The sequence below is a fragment of the Myotis yumanensis genome, unplaced genomic scaffold (assembly GCF_028538775.1).
Source record: "Myotis yumanensis isolate MYYU_CA2020_CCGP unplaced genomic scaffold, mMyoYum1.0.hap1 SCAF_4, whole genome shotgun sequence".
Classification (NCBI taxonomy): domain Eukaryota; kingdom Metazoa; phylum Chordata; class Mammalia; order Chiroptera; family Vespertilionidae; genus Myotis; species Myotis yumanensis.
The window spans coordinates 111,045,005-111,058,248 of NW_027223755.1; the positions used below are offsets into that span (position 1 = coordinate 111,045,005).

The 13,244-nt window shown below is 52.0% G+C and overlaps 1 protein-coding gene and 1 non-coding gene across 3 annotated transcripts in view; one reads left to right on the forward strand and one right to left on the reverse strand.

The window, feature by feature from the left end:
• Positions 1-13,244, reverse strand: part of POLR3E (RNA polymerase III subunit E) — a 42,887-nt gene that overhangs the window by 17,208 nt on the left and 12,435 nt on the right. For both annotated transcript variants that reach the window (XM_070413692.1, XM_070413693.1), the window contains 7 exons: positions 9,710-9,874; positions 8,307-8,357; positions 5,451-5,528; positions 4,792-4,907; positions 4,322-4,404; positions 885-992; positions 545-594 (listed from right to left, as the gene is read on the reverse strand). In XM_070413692.1, the coding sequence (XP_070269793.1) occupies positions 545-594; positions 885-992; positions 4,322-4,404; positions 4,792-4,907; positions 5,451-5,528; positions 8,307-8,357; positions 9,710-9,745 (522 nt within the window). In that variant the 5' untranslated portion in view covers positions 9,746-9,874. The remainder of the gene's footprint in view (positions 1-544; positions 595-884; positions 993-4,321; positions 4,405-4,791; positions 4,908-5,450; positions 5,529-8,306; positions 8,358-9,709; positions 9,875-13,244) is intronic.
• On the forward strand, positions 11,764-11,897 carry LOC139009697 (small nucleolar RNA U109). The gene has a single exon (XR_011471408.1). It is a non-coding gene; the product is annotated as a small nucleolar RNA U109 (small nucleolar RNA).

Below are 13,244 nucleotides of genomic sequence, written 5' to 3' on the forward strand. Positions count from 1 at the left end.
CCTCCAAGGCTATGCAAACACTCACAGCTTTAGCCACCTATGTACCATCCATGTATTTTAAATACTGACTCATTTAACCTAAATATACTTAAATGGGGGAGACTTTATAAGGTCAGTATTTGAAAGGTCAAGATTCTTCCTACAATCTCTGAAATGCAGGAATAACTATTGAGATAGAAGCGCTTCAGACCTGCACCACTGGAGACAGAATCACACAATCGCACAGGGCTGCGGCCCATAGCAGACAATGTTTGCATGTGCATGGGACCCCTATGCCCTGGCTTCCTCTCCAAGCAAGTCCAGGAAGCCAGGATGCCATCTCCCACACACGCAGGGCCGCCGTCCTGCCCACCGCTGGGATAGCTCAGCAGGGCAGAGGCTCGGCGGCCCCTCCAGGCAGCCCAGCAAGAGGGCCCTGAGGAGCAGGCTGTTCCAGAGTGCACCCTCTGCACAGACCCCCTGCTCCTTGCTCTCCAGACCACTGCGCTGCAAAGTGGCCCTGCTGCCCCTCCGCCCACACCCTCCCTCTGGGGCTGGAGCTCACCGTGATCTGCTTCACATCTTCTTCTGCCTCGTCCTGCGAAGAGTCCCCCGCTGCGAGAGAAACAGGCTGCTCACAGCCTTGGAGACCTCCGCTCCCGCCCTCACCCCCACCCTCACCCCCAGGTAGATGCATGTCAGTGGCTCGAAATGGGGTACAAATTTCCCCCAAGGGGACGTTTGGAAATGCATGGAGGCATTTTGGGAGGTGGGTGCTACTGGCACCCAGTGGGCAGAGGCCATGGGTGCTGCTAAGCATCTGTAACCCATCCCTTCCATACTCTTCCCTTGGCCAGCCCCTCCCGCCTAGTCACAGAGATAGATGGCAGGGCTGGGCAGCTCACCCTCGCTGGCTGCCTCCCTCTCCCGGTGCTTGGCGTCGGCCTTATCCAGGTACGAGAAGCTGGGCCGAAGCTGCAGGATGCCGTGCAAAGGCGTCAGGTGGAGCTCACCTGTTGGAGGAAGGACTTCCACCTGACTCCAGGAACTGAGCCAACCCCCGGCCTGGTTCGAGGCAGTCAGGCACCAAGGGCCCCGGACTCCACTGAAGGCCTTGGCCCAATGGCAAACCACCTCCCACCTCTGATCCTAGGGCCTTGGGACCACCAGGCTGACCCCCTCCCTGCACCCCAGCCCTGCTGGACACAGCAAGCACACAACCAGGATCAGGACGGGAACGCTGACTCAGCCACGTCCGAAATGCCTGCCTGCTAAACCTCCTCCACCAACACCCAGCCCCTGCCGTCAACTGCTGCTCCCACCACGCCAGGCAACCAATCCACAAACACACGCCTTTCCCCACCAGGCCTCGGTCAGACACCCTCACGGCCTCCCCAACCCCACACCCGAGAGTCCCTCAGCCTCTGTCTCTTCCTGCCAGAACTCCACCATCCCATTAAGAAGTCAGCTACTGGATGCTCAGAAGATGGCAGCGTAGGTAAACACCGGAGACCGCTGCCGCAAACAACCATTTCAAAAATACAACTAAAAGACTGAACGGACATCACCCAGAACCACAGGAAGGCTGGCTGAAGAGAGACTCTACAACTAGAAGGAAAGAGAACAGCAAATCGAGGCTCAGAGGCGGCGCAGTGTGGAAAATACAAAGGTACCGAGGTGCGCGCGCAAAGCGGGCTGGTGGCTGAGGGCGCGGTTGTCGTTTTCTGTCGGGAGTGAGTCTCAGACTCTGGGCTCCAGATCCGGGCGAGTCTCTAGGGACCCAGACTCAAACGGGAGAAGCGGGATTATCCGGCATCAGTTGGGACCTGAGGGCAGCTTTCTCTCCGAGGTTTGCAGCGGCTGCCGGGGTTCTGAGAAGCAGAGCCTCTGGGAACGGGACTGAGCGTGGCCATAACTGCTCCCTCCACCCGCCCTGTTGATCCCGCCCCGCCCAAAACCTGCGCACAGCCATTTGCCGATTGCCTCAGGCAAAGGTTGGATTAGCACCTCCCCAGAAGGCAGACGTTTTCCACACAGCTGATTTCCACAGCCAGCCGGCCTGGTGGTCAAACCCCTCTAGTGTTAACTACAACAATTAAGGCTTGGCTAGAACAAGACTGCGCACAGAGACCACAAGGGGGTGCACCAAGAAAGCATAAAAGATGCGGAGACAAAAAAACATGACAGAAATGGAGGATATGGAGCTAAGAATCGCAATTTTGAGGGCTTGCCATAAATTTGTGCAGAGCCTCACGAAAACTAATGAGACCCTCGATGCTACGATAAAGAAATTAGAAAGTAAGCATACACGGACTGAAATAAAGAATATTATACCCAATAGCAGACCAGAGGAGTACAATAATCAAACCAAAGATTCGACAAAAAACACCCAATTGGAAAAGCAAAATGAAAAAAGAATCCGAAAGTGTGAAGATAGTGTAAGGAGCCTCTGGGACAGCTTTAAGCGGTCTAATATCAGAGTCATTGGAGTGCCAGAAGATGAGAGACAGCAAGATATTGAAAACCTATTTCAAGAAATAATGGCAGAAAACTTCCCCCACCTGGTGAAAGAAATGGACTTACAGGTCCAAGAAGCGCAGAGAACCCCAAACAAAAGGAATCCAAAGAGGACCACACCAAGACACATCATCATTAAAATGCCAAGAGCAAAAGACAAAGAGAAAATCTTAAAAGCAGCAAGAGAAAGAGGCTCAATTACCTACAAGGGAATACCCATACGACTGTCAGCTGATTTCTCAACAGAAACTTTGCAGGCCAGAAGGGAATGGCAAGAAATATTCAAAGTGCTGAATACCAAGAACCTACAACCAAGATTACTTTATCCAGCAAAGCTATCATTCAGAATTGAAGGTCAGATAAAGAGCTTCACAGATAAGGAAAAGCTAAAGGAGTTCATCACCGCCAAACCAGTATTATATGAAATGCTGAAAGGTATCCTTTAAGAAGAGGAAGAAGAAGAAAAAGGTAAAGATACAAATTATGAACAACAAACATGCATCTATCAACAAATGAATCTAAGAATCAAGTGAATAAATAACCTGATGTACAGAATGAACTGGTGATTATAATAGAATCAGGGACATAGAAAGGGAATAGACTGACTATTCTTGGGGGAAAAAGGGGTGTGAGAGATGCGGGAAGTGACTGGACAAAAATCATGCACCTATGGATGAACACAGTGGGTGGGGAGTGAGGGTGGAGGGTGGGGTGGGAGCTGGAAGGAGGGGAGTTATGGGGGGAAAAAAGAGGAACAAATGTAATAATCTGAACAATAAAGATTTAATTTAAAAAAAAAAAAAAAAAAAAAAAAAAAAGAAGTCAGCTACTGAAGTGCGGAGGAGCCCACACTGATGAAGGCCGTGGCTTCTCCTGGGAGGCAGTGCAGAGACCATCTATCTCACAGGTGACCGTGGGCTTCGGAGAGCAGAAACCAGAGGCCAGGCCCCAAGGGAGCAGGACGCTCCACATGAGCAACTGAGTGGCCATCTGGCTGCCAGGAAGGTGATGTTAAACATGTAGAAGAGTTACTTGATGCTACTTTTGATTCTATTCTATTTTGTTTGCTAAGTATTCACATTAGTTTCACTTATTGCTTCATAAACTCTAAATACTTACAAGACCTTGCACTTTTTAGCAGGTTTGAAATGTAATTCACATGCGATACAATTCAATGTGTTCTAACATACGCAGAATTGCACAACCAGCACCACAATCAATTTAAGAACGTTCCATCACGCGCCGAAACCTGTACGCAGCAGTCACTCCCCACCCATCCCTGGCACCCACGCCCCTGCGTTCTGTCCCTGTGCATCTGTCCACTCTGGGCCTTTCGTATGAATGGGAACACAAACGTGGGGCCTTGCCCCCCAGGCTCTCGGTGTCTGCCCCTCACTCTGAGGTGACTGAGAATGCTCCCAAGTGGCTACACCACGTTGCCATCCACACCAGCTCATGGACAGACAGCTGCACAGTCATTTCACCAGCACAAATAATGCTGCTACACACACGCAGGGACAAGTCTTTCTGTAAACACAGCTTTCATTTCCTTGGGCAGATCTGCCTAGTAATGGTACCTTGTATTTAAAACAAGTCCACCACTTGTCTCGAAAGTTATGCTGTGTGTGCCCTGGAGCCCGATCCCTGTCAGGACAGGGTGCGGCTAACCGGAAGTCCTTGACAGCCAACTCTGGAGCCATGACAATCTGTCATCTGCACAAGCTGCCTGGCCCCTGTGGGTGTTTAGCATTTGGGGGAGAGGGGCTGGACACCAGGCTAGAGCAGGCCCCTCCCAGCCCCAGCCCGCTTCCCACCCCCTCAGTACCTTGCCTGTAGAGTGCAGCAGCATAGCGGGATGTGTTACTGGTGGTCTGGGAGGAGCAGAATGTCTGTTTGTCCATCAGCTTCCTGGGAGCACAGGGAGAACGGGTGTCCAGGGGGAAGCACCAGCCCCAGGCCTGGCAGGCACAGCCCCCTCAACTTCAGACGCCTTCTGAAACCCAACAGCCAGGGTCCAAACCCACAGGACAGGCTACATGTGCAGCCAGAGGGAAGCTGAGGTGACAAGCAGGGGGTGGGAGCCCCTACACCCCTCAGGGCCCCGGGAAGGACTTGGTGGGGGGAGCCACCTCGGAGAAGCCCTTTCCCAGGGGAAGGGTCTGCACCAGGCCCGCTACTCGAAGGTGGGAGGCAGGGGGCCGGAAGCCAGCTCTGGGGCACAGGCCCCGACATCTGAGGCCTGAGCAGGCACACTTGGACAGAGTGAAGCTCGAGGCCCGGAAGCCAGGGACTCACGAGGAGTAGGTGCTGGTCTCATCGGCACAGGTGCCATCCACATTCAGCGCGATCTGCTCCCCTTTGCTGCGGCAGTAGTTGGGGTTCAGGGTGTCGATGGCCATCTCAAGCTCTACCTGGAAGCACCAAGCACCCCCACCAGCCATGAGGACTCCAAGGCACAGCCCTCAGGGGACCCTCGACTGCCCCACTCCTGGCCCTGCAGGAAGCAGGGCACCTGTCCCGCCCCAGGGGCTCAGCTTCCGTCTACATCACAGGCCACAAACCCAAATTTCAACAGAAAAGACCAGAGTGGTTTTGGGGAGGCGGGAGAGGGTCGTGTCATTTTGTCACCCCTTCCCCACAGCTCCACACCCCCAGAGGCCGACAGCTGAATTAAAAATCAAGAGACTTCTCATAGAAACCTTACTTTCACTTTCTCTCGGAAAGGCAGCGCAGGGCTGGACAGGCGGTTCCCAGCTGTCCTGCCCCCAGGCACTGTGAGCAGGAGTCCCCAGGCCTTTCCCTCCTGGAGGCTCCCTCCTCCAGGCCTCTCATGGCCCTGCAAGCGGCTGTTCTCCTCACTCTCCATTCACTGCTGAGCTCCCAGTCCCCAGCAGGACCATCCTCGCCTCCACCAGCTCCCACCAGCCCTCCTTCCAGCACAGAGGGCAGCCCACCTTCTGCTGCTTGGGCTTGATCCTGGCCGAGAGGTGTGGGATGTCATCGTAGGTCATCGAGGCTGGGCGCACAGGGTACTGGAGGGAAGGAAGGCATCAGTGCTCCCTGCCCAGCCCCCGCTCTCCGCAGCCTCCCCTTCTCACTGGCTCCACCTGGCCTCCTTCCAAAGAACTGCTCAGAGGCCCCAACTTCCCATCGGCAAGCCCCAGCCTCAGGAACCCAGAGCCGCACATCACCCTGTGGGCTCTGGCACCCGCAGAGCACCGCATGGAGTCAAAAGGGAGGTCGTCCAAGGGAACCAAGAGGGAAAACGAGACTGGCCAAGTGCCGCTCGAGGCCGAAGCCGGGGGAGGCCACGCGGGAACGCACCGCCGCCGCAGTCTCTCCTGCTCTGGAGGGACTTTCCCGGAACAACGGAAAGATGAAGACAGAGGAGGGAGCTGTCGGCCCCTGACCTCAGAGAGCCCCCTGGGCCGCAGAGTCGCCACGTGTGACGTTATTTTTATGTCACACCTTAAGGTACTGCTCTGAACACACTAGGGCCGTGGTCAGCAAACTGTGGCTCTCGAGCCACATGCGGCTCTTTGCCCCCTTGAGTGTGGCTCTTCCACAAAATACCGACTTCTGCGCACGGGCCACGAAGTTTCAATCGCACTGTACATGCGCCCACACGTGGTATTTTGTGGAAGAGCCACACTCAAGGGGCCAAAGAGCCGCATGTGGCTCGTGAGCCGCAGTTTGCCGACCACTGCACTAGGGCCATACTTCCATGTCAATCCTCACTGTCGCACTTCTCTATCCCCCACCACAAATACGCTACTGAGTGAACGGCCGAGTCATGTTCGGACGCCCTCTCCGAAAGCCCCACGCGGCCCCCAGTGAGCCTGGGAGCTGTGCAGTGCGAAGTGAGCGCTCCTTCGGGGCCACGTCAGGATGGCATCTAGCCAAGGAAATGACGCTTTCTAGAAGCCGCTCTGGTGGCAGTAAGGCGACCTTCTCTGCTTCCTGGGCTGGAGGCTGGAGCCCAGCCCATCTGGAAAGAGTGGTGGTGAAGGGCGCAGGTTCTGAAGGGAGAGCCCAGCCCCAAAGCTGACAAAAGCAGATCCTGGGGGCACAGATGCCAGCCTTACCCTAGCACACGCTTGCAGTGCCACTGCTGCTGCCCTGTCCCAGGCCCCACCCCAGGCAGGCCCCGTGCACAAATTACCGCCTCCCTGTGCCTCGTTTTACTGTATGCAACATGGGAAAAAATACTTTAAATAAGAACCAGATGGTCAGGAATAAAAATGGCACAAAACAGTCTGGCAGTTCCTCAAAACGATGAGCTTCCATGTGGCCCAGCAAACCCACTCCTAGGGATACACCCCGGAGCAATGAAAACACATATCCACTCGGGCACCTGCAGGGGAAGGGCACTGCAGCGTTCATTACACGCGAGAGCCAACACAGCACCAACTGATGCACGGATAAACAAAACGTGCTGCCTACAGACCCACACTGTGGGGTTATTCCTCCATAAACAGGAGTGAGGCACTGATATGCCAGAGAATCTCAAACACATCATGCCAAATCATGACAGCCAGACACAAAAAAGGCCACATATTGTGTGAGTCCAGGACAGGCAAACTCATAGAGACAGAAAATAGGTTAGCCCAGCTGGTATGGCTCAGTGGTTGAGCATCAACCTATGAACCAGGAGGTCACACGATTCCCAGTGAGGGCACATGCCTGGGTTGCGGGCTTGATCCCCAGTAGGGGGTGTGCAGGAGAAAGCAAATCAATGATTCTCATTATTAATGTTTCTTTCTCTCTCTCCCTTCCTCTCTGAAATCAATGAAATATATATGTACATACACATACACATACATATACATATACATATACATATACATATACATATATATATAAAATAGGGTGATGGTTCCTAGGGCTGCAGGTGGGAATGGGGAGGGGGGCAAATGTCCTAAAATAAACTGTGGTGCTGGCTGCACAGTCCTATGAACAGACTAAAATCCATTGCTTTATCCACTTAAATGGGGGAATCATATGTTGTGTAGATTAGATCACAATAAAGCTGTTACAAAATTACAGTAACAATAAGCACACAGAGTTATTGTGGGATAAATGAGTTTAAGTGCTTGAAGCGAGGTCAGCACACAGTGCCAGGGGTGGGCAAACTTTTTGACTCGAGGGCCACAATGGGTTCTTAAACTGGACCGGAGGGCCGGAACAAAAGCATGGATGGAGTGTTTGTGTGAACTAATATAAATTCAAAGTAAACATCATTACATAAAAGGGTCCGGTCTTTTTTTTTTTTTTTTAGTTTTATTCATTTCAAACGGGCCGGATCCGGCCTGCGGGCCGTAGTTTGCCCACGGCTGGCACAATCCATGCTCAATACCGTGAGCCACGATATCCGGGAGGGAGGGGCTCCGGCAGGCAGGCCTGAGCTGCTGCAGAAGGGCCTCTCTGAGGCCCGGTAATATCGGTGGCTGTCAACTTAGTGCCAGCTCTGCACCAGGTAGCATTCTAATCCCCATGGGGACCCTCCAAGTCGGGAATTAACACTCTCACCATTGTGCAAATAGGGAAACTGAGGCACAGCGATTCAGGAACTTGCCCAAGGACTGGCAGCTAGGTGGAAGTGGAGCTTTAGCCAGACCACGGCTCTGCCTCTTGGCTGCCTTGCTGTCTCATCTTGGAAATGAGAGACTATGTAACCCACCCATGAGAACGAAGAGAGCTGTCCTATCACACTCGGAGGTCTCCGGGGTTCTTGGCCCCACTCCCCCCACTGCACGTCCACCACCCACCAGTACCTGCTTTCCTTCTTTAGCTCCAGGTCCCTCAATTACCTGAAACAGATAGAGCTTCTCCGCCAGACTTTTGGCCAAGTACACGTCGACCTGGGGACAAGGGAAGAAGATTTAGCCAGGAGACCGACCCAGGGCTGCCCAGCCCGCTGGTGTGAGTGGCAGTGGCCCCAAAGCAGTCTGGGGCTGGAGGGAGAGCTCAGCCATTGCTAACACCAAAGGGAACCACGTCTCCAATCTGGACACAGCCAGGGCCCCTCCCTCAGGCTCCCAGGGCCCTACCCAGGTTCACTGCAATCGAATAAACTGTGTCTTCCCTGGGGCTGCCCAGAGGAGGGCCTCCTGGAGGAGGGCCAATGCTTTTCTGATGCAGATGCAGCAGGGGGGGTGCCTTCCACCACCCAGCCTGGATCCGCCTAGCGCCCTGGCCACACTGAGGGGCCTGCAAGCCCCTTGGGAGACTGCCTGGCCCTACTTTCTTTCTTCTTAACACTAACCTCCCTGCCCACCATGCCCTGCCTGCTCCCAGCTCCTCACAGGAACCATGCACCTACTCTCCCGGCTCCAGGCCTGGAGGACTGGTGAAGGGCCCAGGCACAGGGGAGGCACGGTGCAGGGCCTTCTTGGTGGAGGAACAGCATGTGCAAAAGCCCAGAGTTCTAGGGTGTGTCCTCATCGGCAATGACACTCCCGCCCGTCTGCTCCTGAGACCCCGCCTCCTCAGTGTCTCCAGAGCCCCTCCTGCCCGAGGCTCACTGTCCTCAGAGCCCCAGTGAAGTGAAGGGGAGATGGCAGACCCATTCCTTCATTCAACAAATAATGCCACTGACTATTACGTCCAAGGACCCGAACCTGGCTTTGGGGACGCGGTGAACAGAATAAAAACTCTGTTTACGCTTTCGCCCAGCCAGCATGGCTCAGTGGTTGAGCACTGACCTATGAACCAGGAGGTCATAGTTCGATTTCCAGTCAGGGCACATGCCTGGGATATGGGCTCAATCTCCAGTGTGGGGCGTGCAGGAGGCAGCTGATCAATGATTCTCTCTCATCATTGATGTTTCTATCTCTCTCCCTCTCCCTTCCTCTCTATATTTAATAAAAATATTCCTCTCAATAAAAATGTTTTTTTAAAAACCCATAAAACTCTACTTTCTCCAAGCTTCCATTCTAGCAGGAGGAGACTTAAGTCTAGGGCTAAGTGCTGTGGCCAAGTGCAAGGCAAGGCCGAGGTAAGGGGCAGAGGGCTAGGGCCGAGGGGCAGTGTGCAGAAGGCCACACAACCACAGGCTGGTCAGGAAAGCCACTCTGGCACGGAGATGCCAGCAGAGACCTGGAGGGAGGGAGGGAGCCAGCCAGGCAGGCACCTGGGGAAAGAGGTCCCAGTCTGGCTGGAGGATGGGCAGAAGAAACCCAGCCCCTGCCTGCAGCCTGGGCACAGCACTTACCTCCTGTACGACTGGGTCATCCTCTTCATTGGCCATACTAGGGGGGAGCCAGCCGTGAGGTCCGCAGACTCAATGTATAAGGGAGAGCGGAAGGCCTGGCCTGTCAGTCACCGTCCAGCCGACACTCCACTGTGCCCATTCCGTAACAGGTGCTGCTCTGGGACTCTGGGAGGGAGGAGCCCAAGACAAACAGGAGTTGATCTTTTTTCTACGTGTTTCCTGGAGTCAATAATGACAGCCAACATATAATCCATCCATCGGCACCCAAAAGAGAGAAACCACCATACCATGGGTGCAGACGGGGTGGGAGCTGCACCTGGGGGAAGGATGACCAGTTGGAAGGGTTTTTCTGACCGCTCACAGTAAGAATTCGCCAGAACGGAGGCTGGCTGAGCCACAGCCATGATCACAACACTCGGGAGGGAACTAACTGGGACCATGGGAAGTTTTAAAAAGGATTCAGAGAATTCTGGTCAAGATGGCGAAGCAAGAAGCAGCAATGCTCGCCATGGCCACATTACAATTACCACTAAATTACAGAACAACCACGTTTGAGAGCCACCTGAAAGCTAGCTGAGCAGAACCCCCATAACTGAGGATAAGGATCTACAAAAGAAATGATGTAGAGACTGGCAGGAGGGGCGGAGACCAAAACAGACTAGCCCCACACCCACATGAGGCGACAACTCCTGTGTGCAAGTCCCCACCTCACACCAGACCCCCCCAGCCACAGCGCCAGCGCCAGGGCGAGGAACCCCCAAAACAGCTGGTTATGAAACTCAGCAGGGACCCTGTGCAGGTGAGACTGAGGGCTGCTTTGAAGTGTTGAGCACAGACTCACCCAGAAACACGCACTGTGGGCTTCAGCACTGGGTAGCAGCTGGAAAGTGCCAGGAACACACAGAGGGACCTGAGCTGACTAGCTTCAGGACATGGCCTAAGGGGCAGAGCTGGGGCAGAAGTGCTGGCAGGTGCCACTGTGACACAGGGGGTGCTAAATCTGAGCTCTCCATTAACCTGGCTAACACCTTCCATCCCATAGAGGTGTCCCACCCAACACACTCACCCAGCCAGAGCCTCGGTCAGCGGCTCCTCCACATAAGCAGCCTGCCTTTGCTCACGCTGAGGACTTTCCTACGTTTTCTCAAAGGCCCACAAACCTCAAAGAAGCAGCAGCTGGCCTTGGAGTGCCCTGTACCTCTTACCAAGTGCCTCATGCCCGGCACAAGCAGTAATTGGTCTCAACTTGCATTGTAACTCCCACCAGGTGGCCCAAACCTGGCACCCGCTACAGCCAGTAACTGACTTGGATGTAGCTTCAACTAAAGGGCCACAGGAGCAGCACACGTGGCAGCCAGTCTGGGCTCTCAGCATTGCCTCTCCCAAGTGCACCAAACCCAGCACCAGTGGTGACCAAATGCAGATCACTTGGTAGCTTCTCCTAAGGGACCCGAGCCGTCACAAACGGTGGCCACCTGCAGAGCACAGCAGAGCACTACATAACTAGCCCCAAAAGAGCCCCCCTAAAGCAAACCCCGTTCTGTGGGGTCCACCCCTGAAAAACAGCTCACTCGCTCAAGTCACAGCCAGCCCTCAGAGCCAGTCAGCCTGAGGGCCAACCCTACCCCCGGACAGGCCAGCAGCAATCAAGGTGCAACTACAACAGGAGGGCACACACACCCTACACAAGGGACTCCGGAAACACCAGACGTAGGTGAGCAGGAAGGCTGCACCACCGGCCCCACAGGACACCTACTGCATCAGCCACTCTACCAAGGCTGGGGGATGTCACAGAAAGAAACACAAACACAGAGAGGCAGGCAAAATAAGGCAACAAAGAAACATGTCCAAAATGAAAGAAGTCCAGGAAAAAAACTAAACAAAATGGAGACAAGCAATATACTAGAGGCTTGCAGGGATCACACTGTTGCTGGTCAGGGAAACCAGTTAGCTAGCTGTTAAAGCAGCTGGAAGCTCAATGAACTTAGGGAAAGAGTAGGTGAACTCAGTGAGAACTTACACAAAGAGCCAGGAAACATTTTTTAAAAGTCACATTTCATGTGGAAATATGTCTGCTCCTCATTCCTTTGGGAGCAGGAAAACATCCATAACATGCTACGTTAAAAAAGTTCTCAGGACTGTCAACCTTACCGTAGAGGTTAAGTAGTAGTATATGTCTCCTACATAAAAACAAAAACAAAAAACAGTCAAAATTGAAGAGTACAGTATTAGAAATAAAGAATACACTAGCACAGCGGCTCTCAACCTGTGGGTCGCAACCCCTTTGGCGGTCGAACGACCCTTTCACAGGGGTCGCCTAAGACCATCCTGCATATCAGATATTTACATTTCGATTCATAACAGTAGCAACATTACAGTTATGAAGTAACAACGAAAATAATTTTATGGTTGGGTCACAACACGAGGAACTGTATTAAAAGGGCCAGAAGGTTGAGAATCACTGCACTAGCAGGAACCAACAGTAGATTAGATGAAGCAGAGAATCAAATCAAATACCTTTGAAAGACAAAGTGGTAGAAAATACCAATTAAAACAGCAAAAAGAAAAAATAAATTTTTTTAAAAAATGAGGATAGTTTAAGGAACCACAACAAGAGAAACAAAATTCACATCATACAGCTCTTAGAAAAAGAGAAAGGGATTGAAAACTTCTATTTGAACGAATAATGACAGAAAACTCCCCTATCCCGGCAAAGGAAACAAACATACAAGCCCAGGAAGCACAGAGACTCAAACAAGATGAACCCAATTAGGTCCACACCAGGATACATCATAATTAAAATGCCAAAGGTTAAAAACAAGGAGAGAATCTTAAAAGCAGAAAGAGAAAAGCAGTTAAAGGAACTCGCATAAGACTGTCAGCTGATTCCTAAACAGAACATCTCAGGCCAGAAGGGATTGGCATGAAATATTCAAAGTGATGAAAAGCAAAGACCTACAACCAAGATTACTCTACCCAGCAAGGCTAGAATCAAAAGACAGATAAAGAGCTTCCCTGATAAGAAAAAACTGAAGAAGTTCATCACCATTAAACCAGTATCACAAGAAATGTTAAAGGAACTTCTTTAAGTAGAAAAGATAAAAAATACAAGTAAGAAAATATAGAAAAATGCCCACTGACAAAGGCAAACACAGTAAAATCAGTGGTTCAACCAACTATAAACCTAGTACAAAGATTAAAAGACAAAAGTAGTACAATCATGTGTAATTACAACAATAAATTAAGAGAAACACACAACAGAAGCTAAAAAATAATGACCAAAGCATAAACATAGAGGGGGAGTGTAAAAATTGTAGTGATTTTAGAATGTGTGTGAACCTAAGGGACTGTCAACTTAAAATAGACTGCTATAAACATAGCTTGTGGCATATATGAAGCATGACATAACCTCAAGCCAAAAATCTATAAGAGATATACAAGAAATAAAGAGAAAGGAATCCAAACACAAATCTACAGAAAGTCATCTACACTAATAAAAGAGAAACATGGTAATTGGCGTACGACCGCTACCCTT